Source organism: Limanda limanda, chromosome 7 (assembly GCF_963576545.1).
Source record: "Limanda limanda chromosome 7, fLimLim1.1, whole genome shotgun sequence".
Classification (NCBI taxonomy): Eukaryota; Metazoa; Chordata; class Actinopteri; order Pleuronectiformes; family Pleuronectidae; genus Limanda; species Limanda limanda.
The window spans coordinates 15,154,960-15,180,092 of record NC_083642.1 but is presented as its reverse complement, the minus strand read 5'-3'; the positions used below and the strand labels follow the sequence as shown (position 1 = coordinate 15,180,092).

The window sequence follows — 25,133 nt, the reverse complement described above, 5'->3', positions numbered from 1 at the left end:
TGGTTACATTTCGTCCTGTTGAAGAGCTGCACCTCAGCCTCCTGCAGTATGTTCACCATATTGCCTGCAGGACACACACACACCAAAAGAAGAGATTTTAAATTGTCACTCTTAGATTCATGAGTGCATTAAATTACATGTTGCTAATGAATCTCAAGTCAGAGTCAGGCCCATTCTATGAGGTCAGGGTTGGACCTGTCTGTGCAGGGGGAGGACTTTCTATTTTAAATGTGTAATAGTTCCTAAAAGACATATTGTGCATTCAATACTAAGCTATTCAAATATTACAAGTGTTCATATATTCATGTTTTTAATTTAAACATGTGCAAGGTACAGGGTGGCCATGCCACTGCCATTCATAAACATACAGTGGGTACGGAAAGTATTCAGACCCCTTTAAATTGTTCACTCTGTTTCATTGCAGCCATTTGCTAAAATCAAAAAAGTTCATTCTATTTCTCATGACCCCATCTCAGAAAAAAACAGAAATGTAGAAATTTTTGCAAATTTATTAAAAGAGGAAAACTGAAATATCACATGGTCATAAGTATTCAGACCCTTTGCTCAGTATTGAGTAGAAGCACCCTTTTGAGCTAGTACAGCCATGAGTCTTCTTGGGAATGATGCAACAAGTTTTTCACACCTTGATTTGGGGATCCTCTGCCATTCTTCCTTGCAGATCCTCTCCAGTTCCGTCAGGTTGGATGGTGAACGTTGGTGGACAGCCATTTTCAGGTCTCTCCAGAGATGCTCAATTGGGTTTAGGTCAGGGCTCTGGCTGGGCCACTCAAGAATGGTCACAGAGTTGTTCCGAAGCCACTCCTTTGTTATTTTAGCTGTCTGCTTAGGGTCATTGCCTTGTTGGAAGGTGAACCGTCGGCCCAGTCTGAGGTCCAGAGCACTCTGGAAGAGGTTTTCTTCCAGGATATCTCTGTACTTGGCAGCATTAATCTTTCCTTCAATTGCAACCAGTCGTCCTGTCCCTGCAGCTGAAAATCACCCCCATAGCATGATGCTGCCACCACCATGTTTCACTGTTGGGATTGTATTGGGCAGGTGATGACCAGTGCCTGGTTTTCTCCACACATACCGCTTAGAATTAACGCCAACAAGTTCAAACTTGGTCTCATCAGACCAGAGAATCTTATTTCTCATAGTCTGGGAGTCCTTCATTTGTTTTTTGGCAAACTTTATGCGGGCTTTCATATGTCTTGCACTGAGGAGAGGCTACCGTCGGGCCACTCTGCCATAAAGCCTAGACTGGTGGAGGGCTGCAGTGATAGTTGACTTTGTGGAACTTTCTCCCATCTCCCTACTGCATCTCTGGAGCTCAGCCACAGTGATCTTTGGGTTCTTCTATACCTCTCTCACCAAGGCTCTTCTCCCACGATTGCTCAGTTTGGCTGGACGGCCAGGTCTAGAAAGAGTTCTGGTCGTCCAAAACTTCTTCCATTTAAGGATTATGGAGGCCACTGTGCTCTTAGGAACCTTGAGTGCTGCAGAAATTCTTTTGTAACCTTGGCCAGATCTGTGCCTTGCCACAATTCTGTATCTGAGCTCCTTGGGCAGTTCCTTCGACCTCATGATTCTCATTTGCTCTGACATGCACTGTGAGCTGGAAGGTCTTATATAGACAGGTGTGTGCCTTTCCTGATCAAGTCCAATCAGTTTAATTAAACCCAGCTGGACTCCAATGAAGGATTAGAACCATCTCAAGGAAGATCAGAAGTAATGGACAGCATGTGAGTTAAATATGAGTGTCACAGCAAAGGGTCTGAATACTTATGACCATGTGATATTTCAGTTTTTCTTTTTTAATAAATTTGCAAAAATTTCTACATTTCTGTTTTTTATCTGTCAAGATGGGGTGCTGAAATTGCTGCAATGAAACAAAGAGTGAAATAATTAAAGGGGTCTGAATACTTTCCATACCCACTGTACATCTGGCATACAACACTGAGCTATTAAAGTAATTCACAGATTCATGTTTTTATTTTAAACGTACATGTAGAAGAGACAGTGAATCCTCAAGCTATCTGTGGATGGCACACATACTCCCACATTAGTGAGATGTCAGACCCTGATGGGTAGCACACAACTTATCTAATCTTGGATGGATGGAGGTTGTCAGGCAGAGGGTCACATCAGCCTCACAATATATTGGATGCATGTTAATGTGTATTGAAAGACATTTCAATTTGTGGAAAAAAAAAAAAAAAATTATAAAAAATTAAAAAAATTGACTAATCAACCAAAGATTTCGCGACCCCACTGCAGTACCTCCGCGGACCCCCTGTTGAAGACCTCTGGTTTAGAGGCACCTGCTTTTGTTCCCACACTATTTAGAGGCAGCTGCTTTTGTTGCCACACTATTTAGAGGCAGCTGCCTTTGTTCCCACACTGTTTCGAGGCACCTGATTTTGTTGCCACACTGTTTAGGAGCAATAGTTTTGTTGCCACACAGTTTAGAGGCAGCTGCTTTTGTTGCCTCACTTTTTTAGAGGCAGCTGCTTTTGCTGCCACACTGTTTAGAGGAGGCAGCTGTTTTGTTGCCACACTGTTTAGAGGCACTTGCTTTTGTTCCCACACTATTTAGAGGCAGCTGCTTTTGTTGCCACACTGTTTAGAGGAGGCAGCTGTTTTGTTGCCACACTGTTTAGAGGCTGCTGCTTTTGTTGCCACACTTTTTAGGGGCACCTGCCTTTGTTCCCACTCTGTTTCGAGGCACCTGCTTTTGTTGCCACACTGTTTAGAGGCATCTGCCTTTGTTCCCACACTGTTTCGAGGCACCTGCTTTTGTTGCCACACTGTTTTGAGGCAGCTGCCTTTGTTCCCACACTGTTTAGAGGCACGTGCCTTTGTTCCCACACTGTTTAGAAGCACCTGCTTTTGTTGCAACACTGTTTAGAGGCACTTGCCGTTGTTGCCACACTGTTAAGAGGCACCTGCTTTTGTTGCCACACTGTTTAGAGGCACCTGCTTTTGTTGCCACACTCTTTAGAAGCAATGCTTTTGTTGCCACACAGGTAAGAGGCACCTCCTTTTGTTGCCTCACTTTTTTAGAGGCAGCTGCTTTTGTTGCCACACTGTTTAGAGGAAACAGCTGTTTTGTTGCCACACAGTTTAGAGGCAGCTGCTTTTGTTGCGACACTGTTTAGAGGCACCTGCCTTTGTTCCCACACTGTTTCGAGGCACCTGCTTTTGTTGCCACACTGTTTAGAGGCACCTGTCTTTGTTCCAACACTATTTAGAGGCAGCTGCTTTTGTTGCGACACTATTTAGAGGCACCTGCCTTTGTTCCCACACTGTGTAGAGGCACGTGCCTTTGTTCCCACACTGTTTAGAGGCAGCTGCTTTTGTTGCCACACTGTTTAGAGGCACTTGCTTTTGTTCCTAAACTATTTAGAGGCAGCTGCTTTTGTTGCCACACTGTTTAGAGGAGGCAGCTGTTTTGTTGCCACACTGTTTAGAGGCAGCTGCTTTTGTTGCCACACTTTTTAGGGGCACCTGCCTTTGTTCCCACTCTGTTTCGAGGCACCTGCTTTTGTTGCCACACTGTTTAGAGGCACCTGCCTTTGTTCCCACACTGTTTAGAGGCACGTGCCTTTGTTCCCACACTGTTTAGAGGCAGCTGCTTATGTTGCCACACTGTTTAGAGGCACCTGCTTTTGTTGCCACACTGTTTAGAAGCACCTGCTTTTGTTGCCACACAGTTTAGAGGCAGCTGCTTTAGTTGCCTCACTTTTTTAGAGGCAGCTGCTTTTGTTGCCACACTGTTTAGAGGAGGCAGCTGTTTTGTTGCAACACTGTTTAGAGGCAGCTGCTTTTGTTGTCACTCTTTTTAGGGGCACCTGCCTTTGTTCCAACTCTGTTTCGAGGCACCTGCCTTTGTTCCCACACTGTTTAGAGGCAGGTGCCTTTGTTCCCACACTGTTAAGAGGCAGCTGCTTATGTTGCCACACTGTTTAAAGGCACCTGCTTTTGTTGCCACACTGTTTAGAAGCACCTGCTTTTGTTGCAACACTGTTTAGAGGCACCTGCCCTTGTTGCCACACTGTTTAGAGGCACCTGCTTTTGTTGCCACACTGTTTCGAGGCACCTGCTTTTGTTGCCACACTCTTTAGAAGCAATGCTTTTGTTGCCACACAGTTAAGAGGCACCTCCTTTTGTTCCCTTACTTTTTTAGAGGCAGCTGTTTTGTTGCCACACAGTTTAGAGGCAGCTGCTTTTGTTGCGACACTGTTTAGAGGCATCTGCCTTTGTTCCCACACTGTTTAGAGGCACGTTTCTACATTTCAGTTTTTTTTCTGTCAAGATGGGGTGCTGAAATTGCTGCAATGAAACAAAGAGTGAAATAATTAAAGGGGTCTGAATACTTTCCATACCCACTGTACATCTTGCATACAACACTGAGCTATTAAAGTAATTCACAGATTCATGTTTTTATTTTGAACATACATGTAGAAGAGACAGTGAATCCTCAAGCTATCTGTGGATGGCACACATACTCCCACATTAGTGAGATGTCGGACCCTGATGGGTAGCACACAACTTATCTAATCTTGGATGGATGGAGGTTGTCAGGCAGAGGGTCACATCAGCCTCACAATATGTTGGATGCATGTTAATGTGTATTGAAAGACATTTAAATTTGTGTAAAAAAAAAAAAAAAGAAATTATAAAAAATTAAAAAAATTGTCTAATCAACCAAAGATTTCGCGACCCCCCTGCAGTACCTCCGCGGACCCCCTGTTGAAGACCTCTGGTTTAGAGGCACCTGCTTTTGTTCCCACACTATTAAGAGGCAGCTGCTTTTGTTGCCTCACTTTTTTAGAGGCAGCTGCTTTTGTTGCCACACTGTTTAGAGGAGGCAGCTGTTTTGTTGCCACACTGTTTAGAGGCAGCTGCTTTTGTTTCCACACTTTTTAGGGGCACCTGCCTTTGTTCCCATTCTGTTTCGAGGCACCTGCTTTTGTTGCCACACTGTTTAGAGGAGGCAGCTGTTTTGTTGCCACACAGTTTAGAGGCAGCTGCTTTTGTTGCGATACTGTTTAGAGGCACCTGCCTTTGTTCCCACACTGTTTCGAGGCAACTGTCTTTGTTCCAACACTATTGAGAGGCAGCTGCTTTTGTTGCCACACTGTTTAGAGGCACCTGCCTTTGTTCCCACACTGTTTAGAGGCACGTGCCTTTGTTCCCACACTGTTTAGAGGCAGCTGCTTATGTTGCCACACTGTTTAGAGGCACTTGCTTTTGTTCCCACACTATTTAGAGGCAGCTGCTTTTGTTGCCACACTGTTTAGAGGAGGCAGCTGTTTTGTTGCCACACTGTTTAGAGGCTGCTGCTTTTGTTGCCACACTTTTTAGGGGCACCTGCCTTTGTTCCCACTCTGTTTCGAGGCACCTGCTTTTGTTGCCACACTGTTTAGAGGCACCTGCCTTTGTTCCCACACTGTTTCGAGGCACCTGCTTTTGTTGCCACACTGTTTTGAGGCAGCTGCCTTTGTTCCCACACTGTTTAGAGGCACGTGCCTTTGTTCCCACACTGTTTAGAAGCACCTGCTTTTGTTGCAACACTGTTTAGAGGCACTTGCCGTTGTAGCCACACTGTTTAGAGGCACCTGCTTTTGTTGCCACACTGTTTAGAGGCACCTGCTTTTGTTGCCACACTGTAAAGAGGCACGTGCCTTTGTTCCAACATTGTTTTGAGGCACGTGCCTTTGTTCCAACACTGTTTCGAGGCAGCTGCTTTTGTTGTCACACTGTTTAGAGGCACGTGCTTTTGTTCCCACACTGTTTCGAGGCACCTGCTTTTGTTGCCACACTGTTTTGAGGCAGCTGCCTTTGTTCCCACACTGTTTAGAGGCACGTGCTTTTGTTCCCACACTGTTTAGAAGCACCTGCTTTTGTTGCAACACTGTTTAGAGGCACCTGCCGTTGTTGCCACACTGTTTAGAGGCACCTGCTTTTGTTGCCACACTGTTTCGAGGCACCTGCTTTTGTTGCCACACTCTTTAGAAGCAATGCTTTTGTTGCCACACAGTTAAGAGGCACCTCCTTTTGTTCCCTTACTTTTTTAGAGGCAGCTGTTTTGTTGCCACACAGTTTAGAGGCAGCTGCTTTTGTTGCGACACTGTTTAGAGGCATCTGCCTTTGTTCCCACACTGTTTAGAGGCACGTTTCTACATTTCTGTTTTTTTTCTGTCAAGATGGGGTGCTGAAATTGTTGCAATGAAACAAAGAGTGAAATAATTAAAGGGGTCTGAATACTTTCCATACCCACTGTACATCTTGCATACAACACTGAGCTATTAAAGTAATTCACAGATTCATGTTTTTATTTTGAACATACATGTAGAAGAGACAGTGAATCCTCAAGCTATCTGTGGATGGCACACATACTCCCACATTAGTGAGATGTCGGACCCTGATGGGTAGCACACAACTTATCTAATCTTGGATGGATGGAGGTTGTCAGGCAGAGGGTCACATCAGCCTCACAATATGTTGGATGCATGTTAATATGTATTGAAAGACATTTAAATTTGTGTAAAAAAAAAAAAAAAAGAAATTATAAAAAATTAAAAAAATTGTCTAATCAACCAAAGATTTCGCGACCCCCCTGCAGTACCTCCGCGGACCCCCTGTTGAAGACCTCTGGTTTAGAGGCACCTGCTTTTGTTCCCACACTATTAAGAGGCAGCTGCTTTTGTTGCCACACTGTTTAGAGGCAGCTGCCTTTGTTCCCACACTGTTTCGAGGCACCTGCTTTTGTTGCCACACTGTTTAGGACTAATAGTTTTGTTGCCACACAGTTTAGAGGCAGCTGCTTTTGTTGCCTCACTTTTTTAGAGGCAGCTGCTTTTGTTGCCACACTGTTTAGAGGAGGCAGCTGTTTTGTTGCCACACTGTTTAGAGGCACCTGCCTTTGTTCCCACACTGTTTCGAGGCAACTGTCTTTGTTCCAACACTATTGAGAGGCAGCTGCTTTTGTTGCCACACTGTTTAGAGGCACCTGCCTTTGTTCCCACACTGTTTAGAGGCACGTGCCTTTGTTCCCACACTGTTTAGAGGCAGCTGCTTATGTTGCCACACTGTTTAGAGGCACTTGCTTTTGTTCCCACACTATTTAGAGGCAGCTGCTTTTGTTGCCACACTGTTTAGAGGAGGCAGCTGTTTTGTTGCCACACTGTTTAGAGGCTGCTGTTTTTGTTGCCACACTTTTTAGGGGCACCTGCCTTTGTTCCAACTCTGTTTCGAGGCACCTGCTTTTGTTGCCACACTGTTTAGAGGCACCTGCCTTTGTTCCCACACTGTTTCGAGGCACCTGCTTTTGTTGCCACACTGTTTTGAGGCAGCTGCCTTTGTTCCCACACTGTTTAGAGGCACGTGCCTTTGTTCCCACACTGTTTAGAAGCACCTGCTTTTGTTGCAACACTGTTTAGAGGCACTTGCCGTTGTAGCCACACTGTTTAGAGGCACCTGCTTTTGTTGCCACACTGTTTAGAGGCACCTGCTTTTGTTGCCACACTGTAAAGAGGCACGTGCCTTTGTTCCAACACTGTTTTGAGGCACGTGCCTTTGTTCCAACACTGTTTCGAGGCAGCTGCTTTTGTTGTCACACTGTTTAGAGGCACCTACTTTTGTTCCCACACTGTTTCGAGGCACCTGCTTTTGTTGCCACACTGTTTTGAGGCAGCTGCCTTTGTTCCCACACTGTTTAGAGGCACGTGCTTTTGTTCCCACACTGTTTAGAAGCACCTGCTTTTGTTGCAACACTGTTTAGAGGCACCTGCCGTTGTTGCCACACTGTTTAGAGGCACCTGCTTTTGTTGCCACACTGTTTAGAGGCACCTGCTTTTGTTGCCACACTCTTTAGAAGCAATGCTTTTGTTGCCACACAGTTAAGAGGCACCTCCTTTTGTTGCCTCACTTTTTTAGAGGCAGCTGCTTTTGTTGCCACACTGTTTAGAGGCACCTGTCTTTGTTCCAACACTATTTAGAGGAAGCTGCCTTTGTTCCCACACTGTTTAGAGGCACGTGCCTTTGTTCCCACACTGTTTAGAGGCAGCTGCTTATGTGACCACACTGTTTAGAGGCACCTGCCTTTGTTCCCACACTGTTAAGAGGCACGTGCCTTTGTTCTCACACAGGCAGCTGCTTTTGTTGCCACACTGTTTAGAGGCAGCTGCCTTTGTTGCCACACTGTTTAGAGGCACCTGCCTTTGTTCCCACACTGTTAAAGAGGCAACCGCCTTTGTTCCAACACTGTTTAGAGGCAGCTGCTTTTGTTGCCACACAGTTTAGAGGCAGCTGCTTTTGTTGCCTCACTTTTTTAGAGGCAGCTGCTTTTGTTGCCACACTGTTTAGAGGAGGCAGCTGCTTTTGTTGCCACACAGTTTAGAGGCAACTGCCTTTGTTCCCACACTGTTTAGAGGCAGCTGCCTTTGTTCCCTAACTGTTTAGAGGCAGCTGCTTTTGTTACCACACTGTTTAGAGGCAGCTGCCTTTGTTCCAACACTGTTTCGAGGCACCTGCCTTTGTTCCCACACTTTTAGAGGCAGCTGCTTTTGTTGCCACACTGTTTAGAGTCGGCTGCCTTTGTTCCCACACTGTTTAGAGGCAGCTGCCTTTGTTGCCACACTGTTTAGAGGGAGCTGCTTTTGTTGCCACACTGTTTAACGGCAGCTGCCTTTGTTCCAACACTGTTTCGAGGCAACTGCCTTTGTTCCCACACTGTTTAGAGGCAGCTGCCTTTGTTCCCTAACTGTTTAGAGGGAGCTGCTTTTGTTACCACACTGTTTAGAGGCAGCTGCCTTTGTTCCAACACTGTTTCGAGGCACCTGCCTTTGTTCCCACACTTTTAGAGGCAGCTGCTTTTGTTGCCACACTGTTTAGAGTCGGCTGCCTTTGTTCCCACACTGTTTAGAGGCAGCTGCCTTTGTTGCCACACTGTTTAGAGGGAGCTGCTTTTGTTGCCACACTGTTTAACGGCAGCTGCCTTTGTTCCAACACTGTTTCGAGGCACCTGCCTTTGTTCCCACACTGTTTAGAGGCAGCTGCTTTTGTTGCCACACTGTTTAGAGTCGGCTGCCTTTGTTCCAACACTGTTTCGAGCCACCTGCCTTTGTTCCCAAACTGTTTCGAGGCACCTGCTTTTGTTGCCACACTGTTAAGAAGCAATGCTTTTGTTGCCACACTGTTTAGAGGAGGCAGCTGTTTTGTTGCCACACTGTGTAGAGGCAGCTGCCTTTTTGCAGAGGCAGAAGTCTGTGACGGACTGCCTAAACACGTGTAGCAGCTGTGACAACTGCCCCCCAAACACGTGGGGCAACTCCAAGCAGTGTGGCCCTACTTTTAACCAAGTTCAATAGCATGTCTTCAATATTTATATGACTTCAGTTAACTGACGGCAATATTGATACAGGCTAGCTTATCCTGTTACAATAGAGTGAAATGTACTGATATTGAAGCAAACTGTTATTTATACTTTCCTGGCTAAACAGTCATTTCAAGAACATCTCCCCCAAGAACAAGAACAACTTGAAAAATGAAAAATAATTTATAAAAGAATTAGCTTTTTATGACAGATAGACATTCATAATGTGTAAATAATCTCCTTTAAATTTTTTTATTTTTGAATAATTTGTGCAAATGCAGATCAAAGTGACTAAATTAAAGCATTAAATTATAGCATTGTCTATTGTAATGACAGTGATGGTAAATGTTAATAATGGACCCTTAAAAAGGGCTACAGGGCTGCAATAACAGACACAGCAGGTTTTACTTGAGTCACTGATAGCAAAGGTACAACAGCACTTTAATATAAAAAAATCTTTAAAGTTCACAAGGCACTAACATTAATTGGCTAATGATACATTAATAACAGCTTCTCACCATTATCATTTAGACTAAAGGACTAAAGTCATAGAAAATTTGATTCCTTTTATCTAACTCTTTGAAAAGAAAGCAGTGTTCCAGTTTCAGTCGTTAAGCATCATGTTCCATTGACATCACTGTCCTACCTCATTGGTGTATACCAGATTGTTTCACATCGTTTTATCAACAGCATGAAGCAGGAATGTACAGATGGTAATGCAGTGACGTGTCCACGTGTCACTTGTTGCACATTGTTACAGTGCAAAGTAATAATATAGATTGCAGAGGGGACATGAAAACACTTATATAAAAACTCAGGAGAAAATGGTTTATATTCCCAAATAAACTCTCACCAAAACTGTCCAACAAACAAACAAGCCTTTATGATTCTTACTAACTACACTATTTCACGAAATGTATGGTCAAACCATTATCGTTTTGTATTTTGTTTGATCATTTCAAACATTTCTACCTATTTTATTGGTATGATTTTACCCTTTCAACTTGTTTTCCTAATTTTAACACAGATTTGGACCTTTTAAGGGTTTTTACTTCTTCTATTATAGTCTTTTTAATCTCTTTTAATTTTCTTACTTTTTTTAACGGTTGCTTGTCCCCATACAGCCACTTGAATCTACCTCTGTGTATGAAATGTGGCTATTAATACAACTGCCATGACTTTAATGAATTATAATAGAATAAAACCTTAATTTGATTGCATGGGATATAATAGTCATATAGGAATATATTTGTATGTGTATTTAAACTCATATGTTTTCTGGAACATGCCTGTGACTGACATCCTGCACATTCCTGCACAACAAACTCACCGAAGTCTGAAATTACCCTGAGCATGTTTTCTGCGCACGGTCTCATCCCTGCGCCTCTATACAGTATATTGACCTCTGTACATTTGAGCGGAGCGCACTCTGGGGTTTGGAGGCTTCAGGCCCAAATGACCTTTAGGATTTCACCAAACGCAGCCGCCGACACTCCCCTCGCAATTTACTGAGAGTCATCAATTATGCAGGCAAACTGAAGGGGGGAGATAGCGGCAACAATATGGCGACAACCGCAGTTTCTCCCCAATCGCTCCCACATCTGCAGTCCTGCCACAGCTCTCCGGATTCATTGTAACGCTGGCAAAGTGAGTATCCATCTTTTGTAACCGTTTGACAAAGGGCTGCATGTGATGTTGGGCGAGGATGGATTTTCTCTTCGTCGGTAGCCGTGCGTAAATGTCGCAGAGCTGCACACTTCTCTTTTTTGGGGGGGGCACCGGGATGGAAGGAGAGGAGGTGTCTTCGTGTGCCGAGCATCCATCCTGCCGGACTGTAACGCAGGAGGGGGAAACCAATCTATCTGTGTTTTGATATCGATGATAAGGATTTTTTTTTAATCGGAATAACGGTGTCGTCGAGCAGCCGATGCATTAATTAGAGCTTCAGGGGGGAACATGCCTCGCAGGTTCTAGGCTTCAGGTAGAGCGCATTCTGACAGCTCCGGCGCAAAAAACAGCCCTAAAACCCCCAACTTGCTCTTTCTCTTGCAGCTTCATCCGCACATTTGGTTTCTTTTAAACCACCGGATGACATGATGCTGCACCTGATTCACCACCAGGCTTCACAAAAGGGGCTGATGCTATGTGAGTACCTCCTTCCATCATGTGTGGCTGTGGAAATCTTTCCTGTCCAGGTGATATTTTTTTTTTGGTGGTCATGGTGGTCGTGTTTGTCCTGAGGACCGTGTCATGTTGGAGACGTGTGTGTAAGCTGCCGTGTAGCTTCGTCCATCGAGGCTCGATCGGTGCACGGATGGAGCTCTTATTGATTTGGCAGCTCACGGCTTCACGGGTGTGGTGCGGATCCTTCAAGGCGACGCGCAAAAAACTCACAGGGGAAAAAAAACGGGTTTTCCTCCACGTTTCGTGTTGAATAAAAATAGAGGGCGATCACACATGTTTATTATGACACTCGTGACTCTGACTAAGCACACGGTCGCATTTCTAGTCCAGTGTGACATTTTCCAACATACAAACCACCATCTGCAGCAATGTTGCTTCTACCGATTTGTGTAGCGGGCTCAGCGCAGTGTAGCCTCCAGCTTCTCTCTCTATCTGTGTGTGTGTGGGGCTGAGCAGGACTTGTCTATGCAATGATAGATATATTCGCAAAGCACATAATGGCGTCCACGGGGCCCTCCCTTCTTTAATTAACAGCTTTTAGCAAACAAGTCTCCATTTGTGCCTCTCAGGGGAAAAAAAACAAAACCGAGAAGGTGTCAGAAGGTTCTGGAGGCTTCTTTTCTGTAGGGAAAAAAAAAATAGACTGCATGGCCAAACCTGGATGTAGAAAGGAATGTGTGGCCCCATGATACACAACAGGATGCTTGTTGTCACTAGATATCATTGGAGAGGGATGAAGGATAAACGGCTGCAGGCCTGAAGGCGTCGAGAGCCGAGCTCCAGCACGAAGGGGCCTGCTGCTGCTTCATCCACTCACATCGGGCAGGATTTTCTTCTCTGTATGAACCCTGCATGTATTCAATCGAGCGTGTCCGAGCGTGTGCATGTGTGCATGACTGTCTATATGTATGTGTGTGTGTGTGTCGGTGTTTGTGTGTGTGCGCGCTCCGTGTGGTGCTGAAGCGGACAGCGCCAGCAGAGCAGCAGAAGGCTCAGTGACTGTGAGGTTCCGGGGTCCATTTTAAATCAGACGTCTTGGTTCACAGGCTGCATGTTGCACACACACTCACTCACTCACACTCATACGCTCTCTCTCTCTCTCTCTCTCAAACACACAGATAGATTGGAGTCTTATCCTGTGTGATATCAGCTTCTGCACGTTGGGCATGTTTAATTAGATTGTGTTATGCAAGAAGGGAGCAGGCAAGTGACAGGCCTTGTGATTATGGCTGATTGTGCTGTTAAAGGCTGGATCCACCTTCCTCTCTTCCCCCGGGAAAAACAAAGGCTTGTGTACAATGGGGGCAATATAATGCAAAGGAAGGGGATAGGGTCTTGTGTGGAGAATGTGCCAAAAGATCTGATTATCCGAGTAGATTTATCATCCTTCAAAATAGCCAGTGTGTGTGGGTTTCAGGTGGGGCTTGGTTTCCCCGGAACACCCCCTCTCCTCTCACCCTCAGCTCTGCCTCACATTAGTACATTGACCCTGAAATGTCCTGCAGCTTGAACAGTTGTCATGTAACCATCATACCCCTTTTACATCTGAGTGTGTTGGAGAGCGGCTTCACTGAGTCATGCAGGCATTAAGCGTGCTGTGCTCTCCGTCAGCCTTTCTGCAGCTATTTAAAAAATCATAAGCAGTCAAAAAAAACCTCAAACGCTCTGTTGTCTTCATCATCATGTGACTCAGAATTTGCTTCCAGCACTGGGTAAAAAAAGTTGGACCATAATTAAACATATCACTAAACTGTTGGTGCCTAAACCCAACCCGAGGCATGAGTGGTGGGAAATGTCTCATATACATAATGTTATTTTTAAGTTTTTCATACTATTCTATTTGAATTACACGTATGAAAGTTAATGTGACTTGTCAGTCTCTGTTCACAAAAAAATAGCATAGATAAAATAAAGCTGTTTCATGAACCATAAAATGTATCAAATGAGATATTCCTTTCTAAATATATCAAGGGAAACCAACAAATTGTAAAATGTACATTTTGTAAATATATGATGTGGCCGGGATGCAACCTTCAGGCTATGTTGTCCTATGTTGTCTACTTTATATTTGTTATGTTTAGTCAAATTGATATACTGTATTTATATATGAAGAAGAGGACTTCATATCTTAATATGTTTCTAGATGTCTGTGTTCTTTCACTCTCTCTTTTGTCACATTTCCAAACTTCTTCTTCATGGAGAAATATTTTGTAGGATTATTGATGAAAAAGTAATATAGCTAATTTAAAGAAACATTGACTAAGATGCTTAGCATATCAGATGTGAGCTCCTTTTTATTCAGAGAATGATTTGGGCAGTCCATGCAGATCGGCCTGTTGTTTGACTTTTCTTCTCTGTCTTCACTTCCTGCAGAGCTGTTACTGTGGATGGTACAAACCTAAAGACCTAGTAGCTGCAGGATGAAAACATGGCTTTACCCCTTATTGCACCGCCAGGACCTAATAGCTACAAGAAGTTTACTGTGGAATCTTTGGCAATCATTGAGCAGCGCATCGCTGAGGAGAAAAACAAGAAGCCACCCAAGCAGGACAGCAGCTACCGTGACGACGATGACGAGAACAAGCCAAGGCCCAACACCGACCTGGAGGCTGGGAGGAGCCTGCCCTACATCTACGGGGACATCCCTAAAGGAATGGTGGCTATACCATTGGAGGACCTGGACCCATTCTACCTGACCTCTCAAAAAGTGAGTTTGCAGAGACCTGAAACACATACACATGACGAGGTCATAAAAAAAAAAGAATGTTTATGAGTGGGGCTGGGTATTAAACCTCAGCCCTGACCTAAATGAAGGAGGTGATTTCATTGATATGATATAATATTCATTGAATATTGAAATATTAAAAAGAATCCCCAGTACAGTATATGATCGGTATTTGTCCCTGTCCCTCAGGCTTCCAAGACCTCAAATTACAAATATACACTGTGGAAAAAAGCAATCATATATCCTGTAATATTGCCATTGGTTGTTGTGTTGTTTTACCTTAAATAAATAAAGGAAGCAATGATTGATAGGTACAAAGCACATTATCTAAAGCATTTTAGGCCCATGTGATTGTAATTTAAATCCAATACCAACAGAAAAAAATCTACATATATTGAACTATGAATGAGCAAGTGTCTCAGGTGATACTTAAATGGATCAGCATTCATTAAGACTTATGACGTCCCGGTGAGTCATACATGATGGCAGGAGGTCACGCAGACAGATTAGAAGTGCTGTGTGTCATGTGATGGTCGGCCTCCAGGTGGATTGTGGATTATTTTACTTTGTGATTAGGTTGCAGATCGTAATTACGTTTTGCTCCTTGAAGACCTTTGGGGAGTGTGAGAGTTGAGCACTCGAGCTGTCGAGAGTGGGACGTTGGCGTATATCTCTCGTGTGCTCGCAGGGCTTTGGGGAAAAGGTCAAATGCGGTAACTGTTGAGAGGCTTGTTCCACATGACTGTCTTTTCTAATTGTTCAAAAATGAATCTATGGCAGCGTGGAAAAGCAGCAGCAGCAGCTGTGTGAGGAGTCTGTTTTTTCTTAGAGTAGACTAGTGTCTCTCTGGGGTTTCTGTCATGTCTGACGCCCAGTGGGAGGGCGACTGGGTGACCTTGAGAGTCTCTGAATCATTATCATCATCATATGTACCTGTCGATCACAACTATTTACTTCATCTTACCCTCGTTGGACAAACGTGTCTCTGGATAAAATATTTAGAAATATATACCCACAGTTATTAAGAGAGTGAATTGAAGGATCAGGAAAGTACTTTTTTGTTTTTTATTGCAGCCATTTAATAGACATTCATGCTCTTGGATGCCCCTGTGTTCTCAAAGTGAGAACCTGTTTGTTACTTTAAGAAGAGGCAAGAATAGTTTATCATAAATCTATGTTTTACTGTAAAGTAAAGTGAGGTCCGTTTAATGCTGGTGTGTTTCCAACGGGACTGAGCAGAATCTTCCACCATGGCAACAATTGTTTGTGGTCTATTTTTATCAAAGAATTATGTAACAAAATTGACATTTTTATTCAAAATGGTTTCCTCCAATAACATTTGCTTTTAAATATGGCTGCACTTTTGACAACGGTGTTGTATAACTCCACACAGTGTACCTTAAAATATATAAAGAGAAAAACAAGCTCGGAATCCGTTTAGTCATCATCATTAGAACAGGTTGTTTTAGGGAATGTGTGTGTGTGTGTGTGTGTGTGTGTGAGATCTACGTTCTCTCTCTGTGTGTCTCATACATGACACTGGGCATACTGAGTGTTATGGAACAAACGGTCCAGTACATAACGAGGAGACACGACTCAAATGATTCGAACATGTCCAGCGTTACGTGAGACTGTTGATGAACTCACTCACCAACACACAGTTCTGTCTCTCATTCCACACATGTCCGTACGTTACTGACACCGATGCGTGCGAGTCATGCAGGCTCATGTTTAGCTTCACGTCTCTGCCTCCTGCCTCCTGCCTCCTGGCTCCTGCCTCCTGCCTCCTGCCTCCTGCCTCCTGCCTCCTGCCTCCTGCCTCCTGCCTCCTGCCTCCTGCCTCCTGCCTCCTGCCTCCTGCCTCCTGCCTCCTGCCTCCTGCCTCCTGCCTCCTGCCTCCTGCCTCCTGCCTCCTGCCTCCTGCCTCCTGCCTCCTGCCTCCTGCCTCCTGCCTCCTGCCTCCTGCCTCCTGCCTCCTGCCTCCTGCCTCCTGCCTCCTGCCTCCTTCCAGCAGCCCTGTCGGCTCTCAGCTTCAGGCAAATCTAATTACGGCCCTCGATCTTGTCTCGTCCTAATGCCAAAGGGGGCTGACGCTGCTTTGGATCTGGCAGCTGTGACGTCAGATCAGGTGGTGACCTTGATGGAAGAACGCTGCTCTGTCTGTCTTTGTCACTGAGCGGTCGTCTGGTTATGCCTTTGCTGGGAGGAGGAGGGGGTGGGGGTTACAGGTACAGATATAAAAGGAATGCTGTTCATCTTCCTTATCTCAAATCTTCAGTTGGGTCACCGACTGCGTGTTGACGCGGCGTTAGGCACCCCCTGCCTCGATGTGGCCTCAGCAGGTGCCAAGCTGAACCAGGCCAGGTCAGCCTTGGCGAGGCCAATGGACCCGATCATTTTTGAGTCGAGAGGAAAGAGGGAACGACCGAGGAAGGGAGGGTCGGGAAGATGAAGTGAGGACAGGGATGAAAAAGTGACATGTGCCAGGATGCATGAGCACCCTTGCTCTCCTTCTGCTGCAGTCAGGTTCACTGAAATGTGTTTTAAGATGGGCGGGTGCGTAAGAGGAGCCTCCTTAATTAGAAGGCCCTAATATTTTTTTTTTTTTAAATTTGAAATATAATCTGAGAAATTTCATGATGAGTTCCTCCACCACACATGTGCATGTGCATGATGAGGAGAGGGGACATCTGCTCTTTTGTCACCTGAATTAAAGATAATGATTTGCAGTGATGTCCCCCCGGAGATTGTTTGAGACAGAGCATGTCCTATGTTACGTTCAGTCTTAAAGAACACGTCAGCAAATCACATGTAGTGGAAATGATATATTCTTCAATGAAAATCTAGACAAATGCAAACATAATTTTACTGTTTGCACCTAGCATGGCAGCTTAACCCTACGCCATTGCTGCATTTATGTGTGTGTGTGCATGTGTGTGTGTGTGTGTGTGTGTGTGTGTGTGTGTAAATGAAAGGCCATTAAACCAAGTGCATTTGCCATTTACCACAAGGGTTGAAAGAAGGGGCTCTTTGAATGGCTGCTGTGGCCCTCATGGATGCAGATGCTGCAGCCCTGCCTGATGGCTGGAGCCTCTGTGTCGAAGCCGCTCTCTCTCCCCGTCTCCCGCCCGCCCATCCCCCCCTCCCCTCATCTTCTCCGTCTTCTGCCCAGCTCCCTCGCTCGGGCTCCCACTGTCCTGCTTCTCCTCAGCCTGCTGGTGATACAGTTGCTGCCGCTCGCTCTCCGTCTCCCCCCAGTTGTTTTTTTTTCTGCCTTCCTTCTCTTCCCTGCTCTTCGCTCAGCTCTGGATTATGAAATTTTCAGTAGCTTTGCAGCACTTTAGTCATGCGTTACAAAAAAAGACTCCCCACATATAGAGCAGTTGTGTGTGTGTGCATGTGTGTGTGGATGACAACATTGGTTTGCTCATTTTTCAGCTTTGTGCACGCTGGTGTGTGTGTGTGTGTGTGTGTGTGTGTGTGTGTGTGTGTGTGTGTGTGTGTGTGTGTGTGTGTGTGTGTGTGTGTGTGTGTGTGTGTGTGTGTGTGTGTGTGTGTGTGTGTGTGTGTGTGTGTGTGTGTGTGTGTGTGTGTGTGTGTGTGTGTGTGTGTGCGCATGTGTGTGTTCATGGTTAATGGTCATTCACATGCACACGATATACAGTATGTGTTGTATTTCATGGAAATATCATGCTACCAGCAACTGGGACATTTCCAAGTGTGTCATTGTAGCTGACAACAGTGCTGACTGGGAATGTTTACAATCTATATGAGAGTATTAACACTGGAGGGGGAGGCTGCTGCTCTGAGCCATAATATAAACTGGAGAGTAACATTCTCTGAAGATGTTTCACTGGGTTGATCTGAGCTGACTGTAGATTTTAATCAAATTAATATCAGAGGGTCATGTGACAGATCTTCCTCATCGTCCTACAGGCAGAAATATTCTCTGTTTTCATGTTCGTCCGTGAGATGTTTATGTTTCTAGTCAACAACATCCCACACGTGCACCTTGGAAATGCACAGAATACATGTCCGAGTCATGTGACACCACCATGAGGTCTCTTACTGTACGCCTCCTCTCCAGCTCTACCTCCTCGTTCCTCCTCCTCCCTCCTGACTCTGCTGTCTCCAGCCTTCAGCACTGAACTGGCAACTCTGCAGGGCTTAATGTAGTGAGGGAGGCCTTGTTAAAAGCACCAGCGCCCGTATCACTTGTGCAAATGCACATAGTCTCATTAAAGTTTCAAGCAAATCGCCATGTTTTATTTAAGCAATTATGAGGTTATCCACAGAAAGAGGTTGCCAGCTCCTCTCGGTCTGTGCTCGTTTCCTTCTCTTCAAACCACGGAAGCCATGATGGGCAGGATAGCACTGAGTGACTGGGACAACAAGCCGACGTTAGAAACATCCTGGCAGCCATTTTCACTCTCTAACGCATTTCAGCTCATTGTACCTGACACAAAAATGCACAGCGTACCACTTTATAAGCAAATGCATACTTTATCTTTCATGAATAACCTCACATGTGTATGAGTTATGTATGCTGTGATAGAAATACAGTGAACACGCATGAAATAGGATGACAAATTCTGTTATTTTTAGTTAGTGTTTTAAATAAGTACTGTATGCATATTTTGATCTGATTATCATCTATTAATACTGTCTTTCTCTCCTCTCCTTCTCTCCACAGACATTTATAGTGCTAAATAGAGGGAAGACAATCTTCCGTTTTAGTGCCACACCTGCCTTGTACTTCATAAATCCTTTAAATCCGGTTAGGCGAGTAGCTATTAAAATTTTGATACATTCATATCCTTTTGAAAAATGGGTCTTAACAGCGGAGACAAGAGTTTCCTGTCCATGTGTATTATTCATGATGTTCTGTCTTTCTGCGTGTACCGCTATTGATGTTTCCTGTGACTGTTGCTACAGGAGAGGATACAGACGCTCGCTATGATACAGTCAGATTCAGGGCGCTACCTTACGTGGAAGAGCATACAGGAAGCCGTGCGATGGCCATTTTCTCATTTAATGGAAAGCCTCGCCAAAATGATGAGTCATCCTTAGCAGTAATCTAGACCTCCTCAATAAGTCAATTATGGTTTTACTCTGTGGCATCCATCACTGTACCAACCCGGAGCAGCTGATTTCTTTTAACCCCCGAGAGAGCGAGAGAGAGAGCAGTAAATAAAACCTCAAGAGGTGGAAGAGCCATTTCCATAAAGTAGGTCAGATCCGTCCAGCGATTTACCACAAGGTGAAAATGACACTGAAACCGATTCCCTGATTGATAACGGAACGGATCCAGCAGACGTCGGCTGGCCAGAGTTACAGCATCAAAATCAATGCAGCGCAGACAGAGATGTTGTCTCTTTTAATTCATTTACTTCGTCTTCATCGATAAAATCCGGGACCCACATTACGAATTAACAACCTATCCAATGACAGGTCAGTCAGGCATTTATCAGGTGTTCTAGTGTTTATTCCAACAGCAGTTGCTGTAGCCTTGAGCTGCATCCATATGTCATATCGCTCTGCTAGTTGCTACGACCCAGCCAACTGTCAAGGGCCATTTTATATAAGTGTGAGGAGCTATTAGCCCCTAATCATATTTAATTGGATAAATGTAGGTATACTTAAGTATAGGATGATCATCAAAAATACTTTAACAGTTTACAGCGAGAGAAAAGAGAGGATCTCTTGATATGGAAACAGCCTGGATAATATGTTTTTTATGTTATTTTGTAGATCGAGATATACAAATACACAGGATAACAACCTGGACTAGAATTGTTGTTTTTTTTGTTTTTAATTTAGTTGCAGCAAAACACTAAGAGAAGATTTGACTACGTAAGAATAAATGTGGATTTAACTTTCCTTAACAGTGTGATTTTGAATTCTTAGATTAATCACATATAGTACAATACAATTAATAAAAGTAATACAGTTGCATTAAATCTTAAAAAACATAAAACAGAGAATGAATTTACAAAAACATCTATCAAGAGATAAAATATAAGCCGGTTCCTACAGGGACAAAACATTAACATCACATCTTTCCAAGTAAAATAAACTATAAAGATATGATAATGTGACACATTTGTCCTGATAAAATGATATCAAGTTTGCAATGTGATTGTTCTCACGCACTGGAATGCTGGCAGTAACAACAAAACAAGTGAAACCCTTTGTAATTTCTATTCTGAGCAGTTTATATTTCTGTCTCTAGATTTACCTCATTTCTGCCCATCGTTAGCCACAAGCCACAGCTTTAACTACCATCTCTGATTACCCTTAAAGCAAGTTCCCAGGTTCTCCTTGTTTCTTTTTAGTGTAAAGTCTCTCTTCTCTGAAAGCCTCAGAGCTGTAAAACCTACTGTAGTTTTGGTCATGCCATTGTGTTTCCACTAAATATATACCATTTAAATATTTCATGGGGGAAATAATGGCTTTTGTGGTGCTGTGCACACATAACCACCTCCTGTAAAGTGCTATGAGTAGATTTTTATGACATTAACCCTTTCCATGTCGCAGACTGACTGGACCAGAGAAAACACATAACATGCAAACTGGAGAAACAGTAGAGATGTTGCATAGCTTTGATGATGCTTATTATGTTATTATTATTATTATTACTATTAATATTATTATGTTATGTTATGTTATGATGTTTGTGTTCCCCTCTTCTATCCATATTTTCCTTAACCTGCTCCTCACTCTTTTCAGCATGATCATAATGTGTACTATTTTGACCAACTGTATATTCATGACCTTTAGTGATCCTCCCGAGTGGTCAAAACAAGTAGAGTAAGTACACTTCTCTTTTTTCAATAAATTCATTCAATGCTAAATTCATACTAAGAAATAACCCCAATTTGTGCCTCACTAACGATTCTTGTAACAACCCGGGCAAAAATATAATTTATTTGTTGAAAGAACTGAAATTTTACCTCAAGTTGCAGCCTTATTTCATTTACCTGGAAATGAGAGACATTCCTGGCTTTTATAAATGGAAAATGAAAATAAACAAAGTCACTGAAAGCATGTTAGCATGCTGTTTATCTCAACTCCCTGCTGTGAGTATTTATATTTTGATATATTTGGTTTGACTATGATTCTATGTAGTTTGGCAATGTACCGTCTATGGGATGCACAAACTGGGGTTGAACCTCAGAGCTAACTCTATGTGAGAAACCGTCGTGCTAATTCATAGCTTTTTTTTAAACAATTTGCTTAATTAAAACCTATTTATTTTAGAGTTTATCTCTTGTCTCCATGTTTCTAAATGCATCCTCTGACCTATACTCTACTCTGTCATGTCCTGGGTGTTTCAACAGCTAATGAGGACACAGAAATTCACGAGTGAGCTTTGATCAAGCCCGGTGAACTGAATCTGTCAACACTTTTGTCTTTCAGGTACACATTCACAGGAATTTATACATTTGAGTCGCTTGTTAAAATCTGCGCACGAGGATTCTGTATAGACGGGTTTACATTCCTCAGAGATCCATGGAACTGGCTGGATTTCATGGTCATTTCGATGGCGTAAGTATTTCTCTTGTGATCAAACTTGTCCATGGATAATGAAATTATATCATGTGCACAAATATTGCCATTGTTTTATATAAAGTGGGTGGGTAAAGAAAGTGAGAATTAAGTTCTGCAGATGATTGTCCATCTCTCAGTCTTTCTTTTTTCTTCCTTTGTGTCTCCTGCGTTTCCTCCATCTGAGACTCTTCTCTTTGGGGTTTGAAGGTTTCCATCAACAGCCTCCCTGACAAGAGTCATCAAATCTCATCTGACTTGTCCTCTTCTCGTTTTCTAACTCTCCTTTTCATTCACCTATCCTCTCTTAATCTGCCGGAGTCTGCAGCATCCAATTTAAGGCCCAGTATTTCCTGCTGTCGACCACATGTCACATATATACCACAGATTTACCTGCCTCCGTTTGGGCAAATACATACCCAGAAACATCCGCACCTTGTAAAACACGACATCTTATCTGTTCGTAGAGCTGTCACGTAACCCGTCTGTGTGTAACTTTATCTTTTTCACCTCATATCTTCATGTAAATAACAAGCTGTTGTAACTGTGGTTTGATCCTGCAGGTATATAACAGAGTTTGTAAACCTAGGCAATGTCTCAGCTCTGCGCACGTTCAGGGTGTTGAGGGCATTGAAAACTATTTCTGTAATTCCAGGTAAGACAGGATGGGGCGGGGACGGTGGGGGCGGGGTTGGTGTTAGGTGTGTGTGTCTTTCTTTCCTTTTACCTTCCACCCTTCTCCTCAGTGGACAGACTCTGTGAGTGGCGTCGTTTCCCTCCTGGTTCGGTGGTGTTGTGCTCTTGGCGTGTGTGGTTTTTGTCATCGTGTTTGTTCTGTGTGTGATCCTTCCCCTATTTCAGATATATAACAGAGTTTGTGGACCTGGGCAATGTATCTGCGCTGAGAACATTCAGAGTTCTCCGAGCATTGAAAACTATCTCTGTCATTCCAGGTGAGACTCAGTTTAAACACTAAGGCTGATCCTCTCACCCTTTCTTTTCTACTCACTATTATTATGATTACGATTATGATTTAAGCAACAACTGAAGAATTGGAGACAACCATTTTTTGATTTATTTTTCCTCCAAAATTATCAAAAATGGTACTAATACATTTTTGATAGGCTTTGCAGTCTCCTCTAGGGCCATCCAAAGTGTCTGCACTCTCTTCTGCCCCACTAGCACTCTCATTGCAAGGCTCCTTTCCAAGGCAGCTGTGTTTCTCTGTACAAATAGCTTTAACCCACTAGCCAACCAAACCCACCAGCTTCCACATTGACAAAAGCACCTTTTCGTATTAAATAAAATTGTCGACAGAATCAGGTGTTACACATACGCATCAGCTAAGAATAGATTAACGCTTCTCAAATTTGCCTGCAATCCCTCTAGTTGTTCGATTACAAATTGAATGTGCAATTGAAATTAAAGGATCAATAATTTTGTTGCACATTTCCACCAGTGATTGAATTGGAGTTAGGAGATCCCATTTTTTTGGGGCTCAAAAACAAACCTGGTGTATGTTGATGACCCCATGAGAAATAGCATAGCTCTTAGAGAGAAGAATACACCCGTTATTTATGTATGAAGACTGCCAAGCCTAGTTTGTGAACATATCTCTTATGCTGCATGATGCTTTTCAGTCACTTGCTTTTTAGAATATAAGCCTAACAAGAGCTTGGCTGACAAATGGCATTGAAAGTTTGATTTGCCCTCTTGTGTTTTTAGTTTGGTTATTGATTTTCTTTCTCTCTTTTTTTATGACCTACTTGAATGGTATGCCACACGGAAAAAAGTGTGCTCTTATTCTAGAGGCTGGGGTCGCAGATGGGAAGGTTGAATGACCTATTGACCTTTGTGAGTGACACTGACCACACATCTATCTTTCTATCTATTGATAGAGGTCGTTGAACAGATGCCGTGCTCACTCACAGGAGCCACACATTTAGTGTGTGATGTGCAAGATAAGGGGATCGTTTTGGGAAATTGAAAAAAAAACAGAAGTGTAAAAAAGCAGTTTTATTGGGGTTACCACATGTGTCGGACAATTTCTTAGCTCTGCAAGCTGTGTTTCCAATTATTTCTGAAAGAAAGGAGCTGCATTTTGTGATGTCACAACGTAGCTATTTGCATATATATATATATATATATATATATATATATATATATATACAGGACCGCTGTTGTTTAGACTTCTAGACTAAAGAACCGTGAAATCAGACATTTGAATAAACGCAGTCTTACAAACTGTGTATTTTGAGAGTAAAGCTAGTTTTACTTAAATAGTTCAGTTAAATCCTTTAGAACTAAAACTAAGGATTACAATGATTTATTCTAACACATACTGTTGACCTGCAATTTGGTCAACTGCTATCTTCCGCTCGCCGAACACAGTCGGTCTGAAGAGCCACATGAGAGCACATCGATCAACATTAGTGACTGTCTTTAATGGAGAGGAGCAAAGGCCCAAAAGGATTTATTGGTAGGCTCTCTTGCCGTTGCTAACAGGGCCTTGAAAGTTGCTAAATCTCGAGGGAAAGTCACTTAATTGACAACACTTGTTGCCAGGCTCATATAGCGTATGGATGTGAGCCTCTTCAGGCAATGATGCAGCACTTCTGGCCTGTACAAAATGGACATGAGCCTAAAGCTGGGCTCTTTTGCATTGGCGAATGTGGCCCAAATATCCCAAAACAAACATGCAGTGCTCTAGGCGCTCTAGGCAAGGTGTTATCTGGATCTGGCCTTTGTGATAAATGGTGAATATGCCCTAAATAGCACAAAACAAATTCCGGGCCACCTTTGGTTGACATGTGGTATTGATATGGCTTACTTGTGGCCCATATCTGGCAAACAGGTGTGGACCACCGAGCTGCCATGATTGCACACAGCATGTGGGTTGGATGACAGTGTTCAGACTGGGCCAAATCTGGCCAGAAAATGTTTGGCTGTGTGGGGGTGGTCCGGCACAAAATACTCCGTAAACTGTTGTTTTACAGTCTTCTGTGTTTTATAAAGATTAGACAGAGCAATGGATGTAGTGAGCTGTAGAGCTGCTGGTCAGTGGATTTGTGTTAGGCTAAGCTTGACTGTGGGTTTATATTTAATGGACAGGCCTGATTGGCCTGATCCCAATCAAACTCTCTGCCAGAGAGGGAATTAGCATATTTCCCCAAAAGTCAAATATATTTATTTTCCAATAAATCATCAAGGCCTGTAGCGGTGGAGTGGAGAAATGTTTAGCTTTTATAGGGTAGTTTTAATGAAGCTAACATTATCTAATGTGCTGTGGAAGGCATA

General features: G+C 43.5%; 1 protein-coding gene across 12 annotated transcripts in view; it reads left to right on the top strand.

Annotated features, from left to right (window-relative positions):
- Positions 1-13,991: 13,991 nt before the first annotated feature.
- Positions 13,992-25,133, top strand: part of scn8aa (sodium channel, voltage gated, type VIII, alpha subunit a) — a 37,470-nt gene continuing 26,328 nt past the window's right edge. For 8 of the 12 annotated variants that reach the window (XM_061074204.1, XM_061074202.1, XM_061074200.1 and 5 more), the window contains exons 1-5: positions 13,992-14,270; positions 18,982-19,100; positions 21,009-21,098; positions 21,708-21,836; positions 22,698-22,789. In XM_061074204.1, the coding sequence (XP_060930187.1) occupies positions 13,992-14,270; positions 18,982-19,100; positions 21,009-21,098; positions 21,708-21,836; positions 22,698-22,789 (709 nt within the window). Of the gene's footprint in view, positions 14,271-18,981; positions 19,101-21,008; positions 21,099-21,707; positions 21,837-22,399; positions 22,492-22,697; positions 22,790-25,133 lie in introns of all 12 variants that reach the window. The other 4 variants (XM_061074203.1, XM_061074197.1, XM_061074194.1 and 1 more) reach the window with 1 other exon arrangement.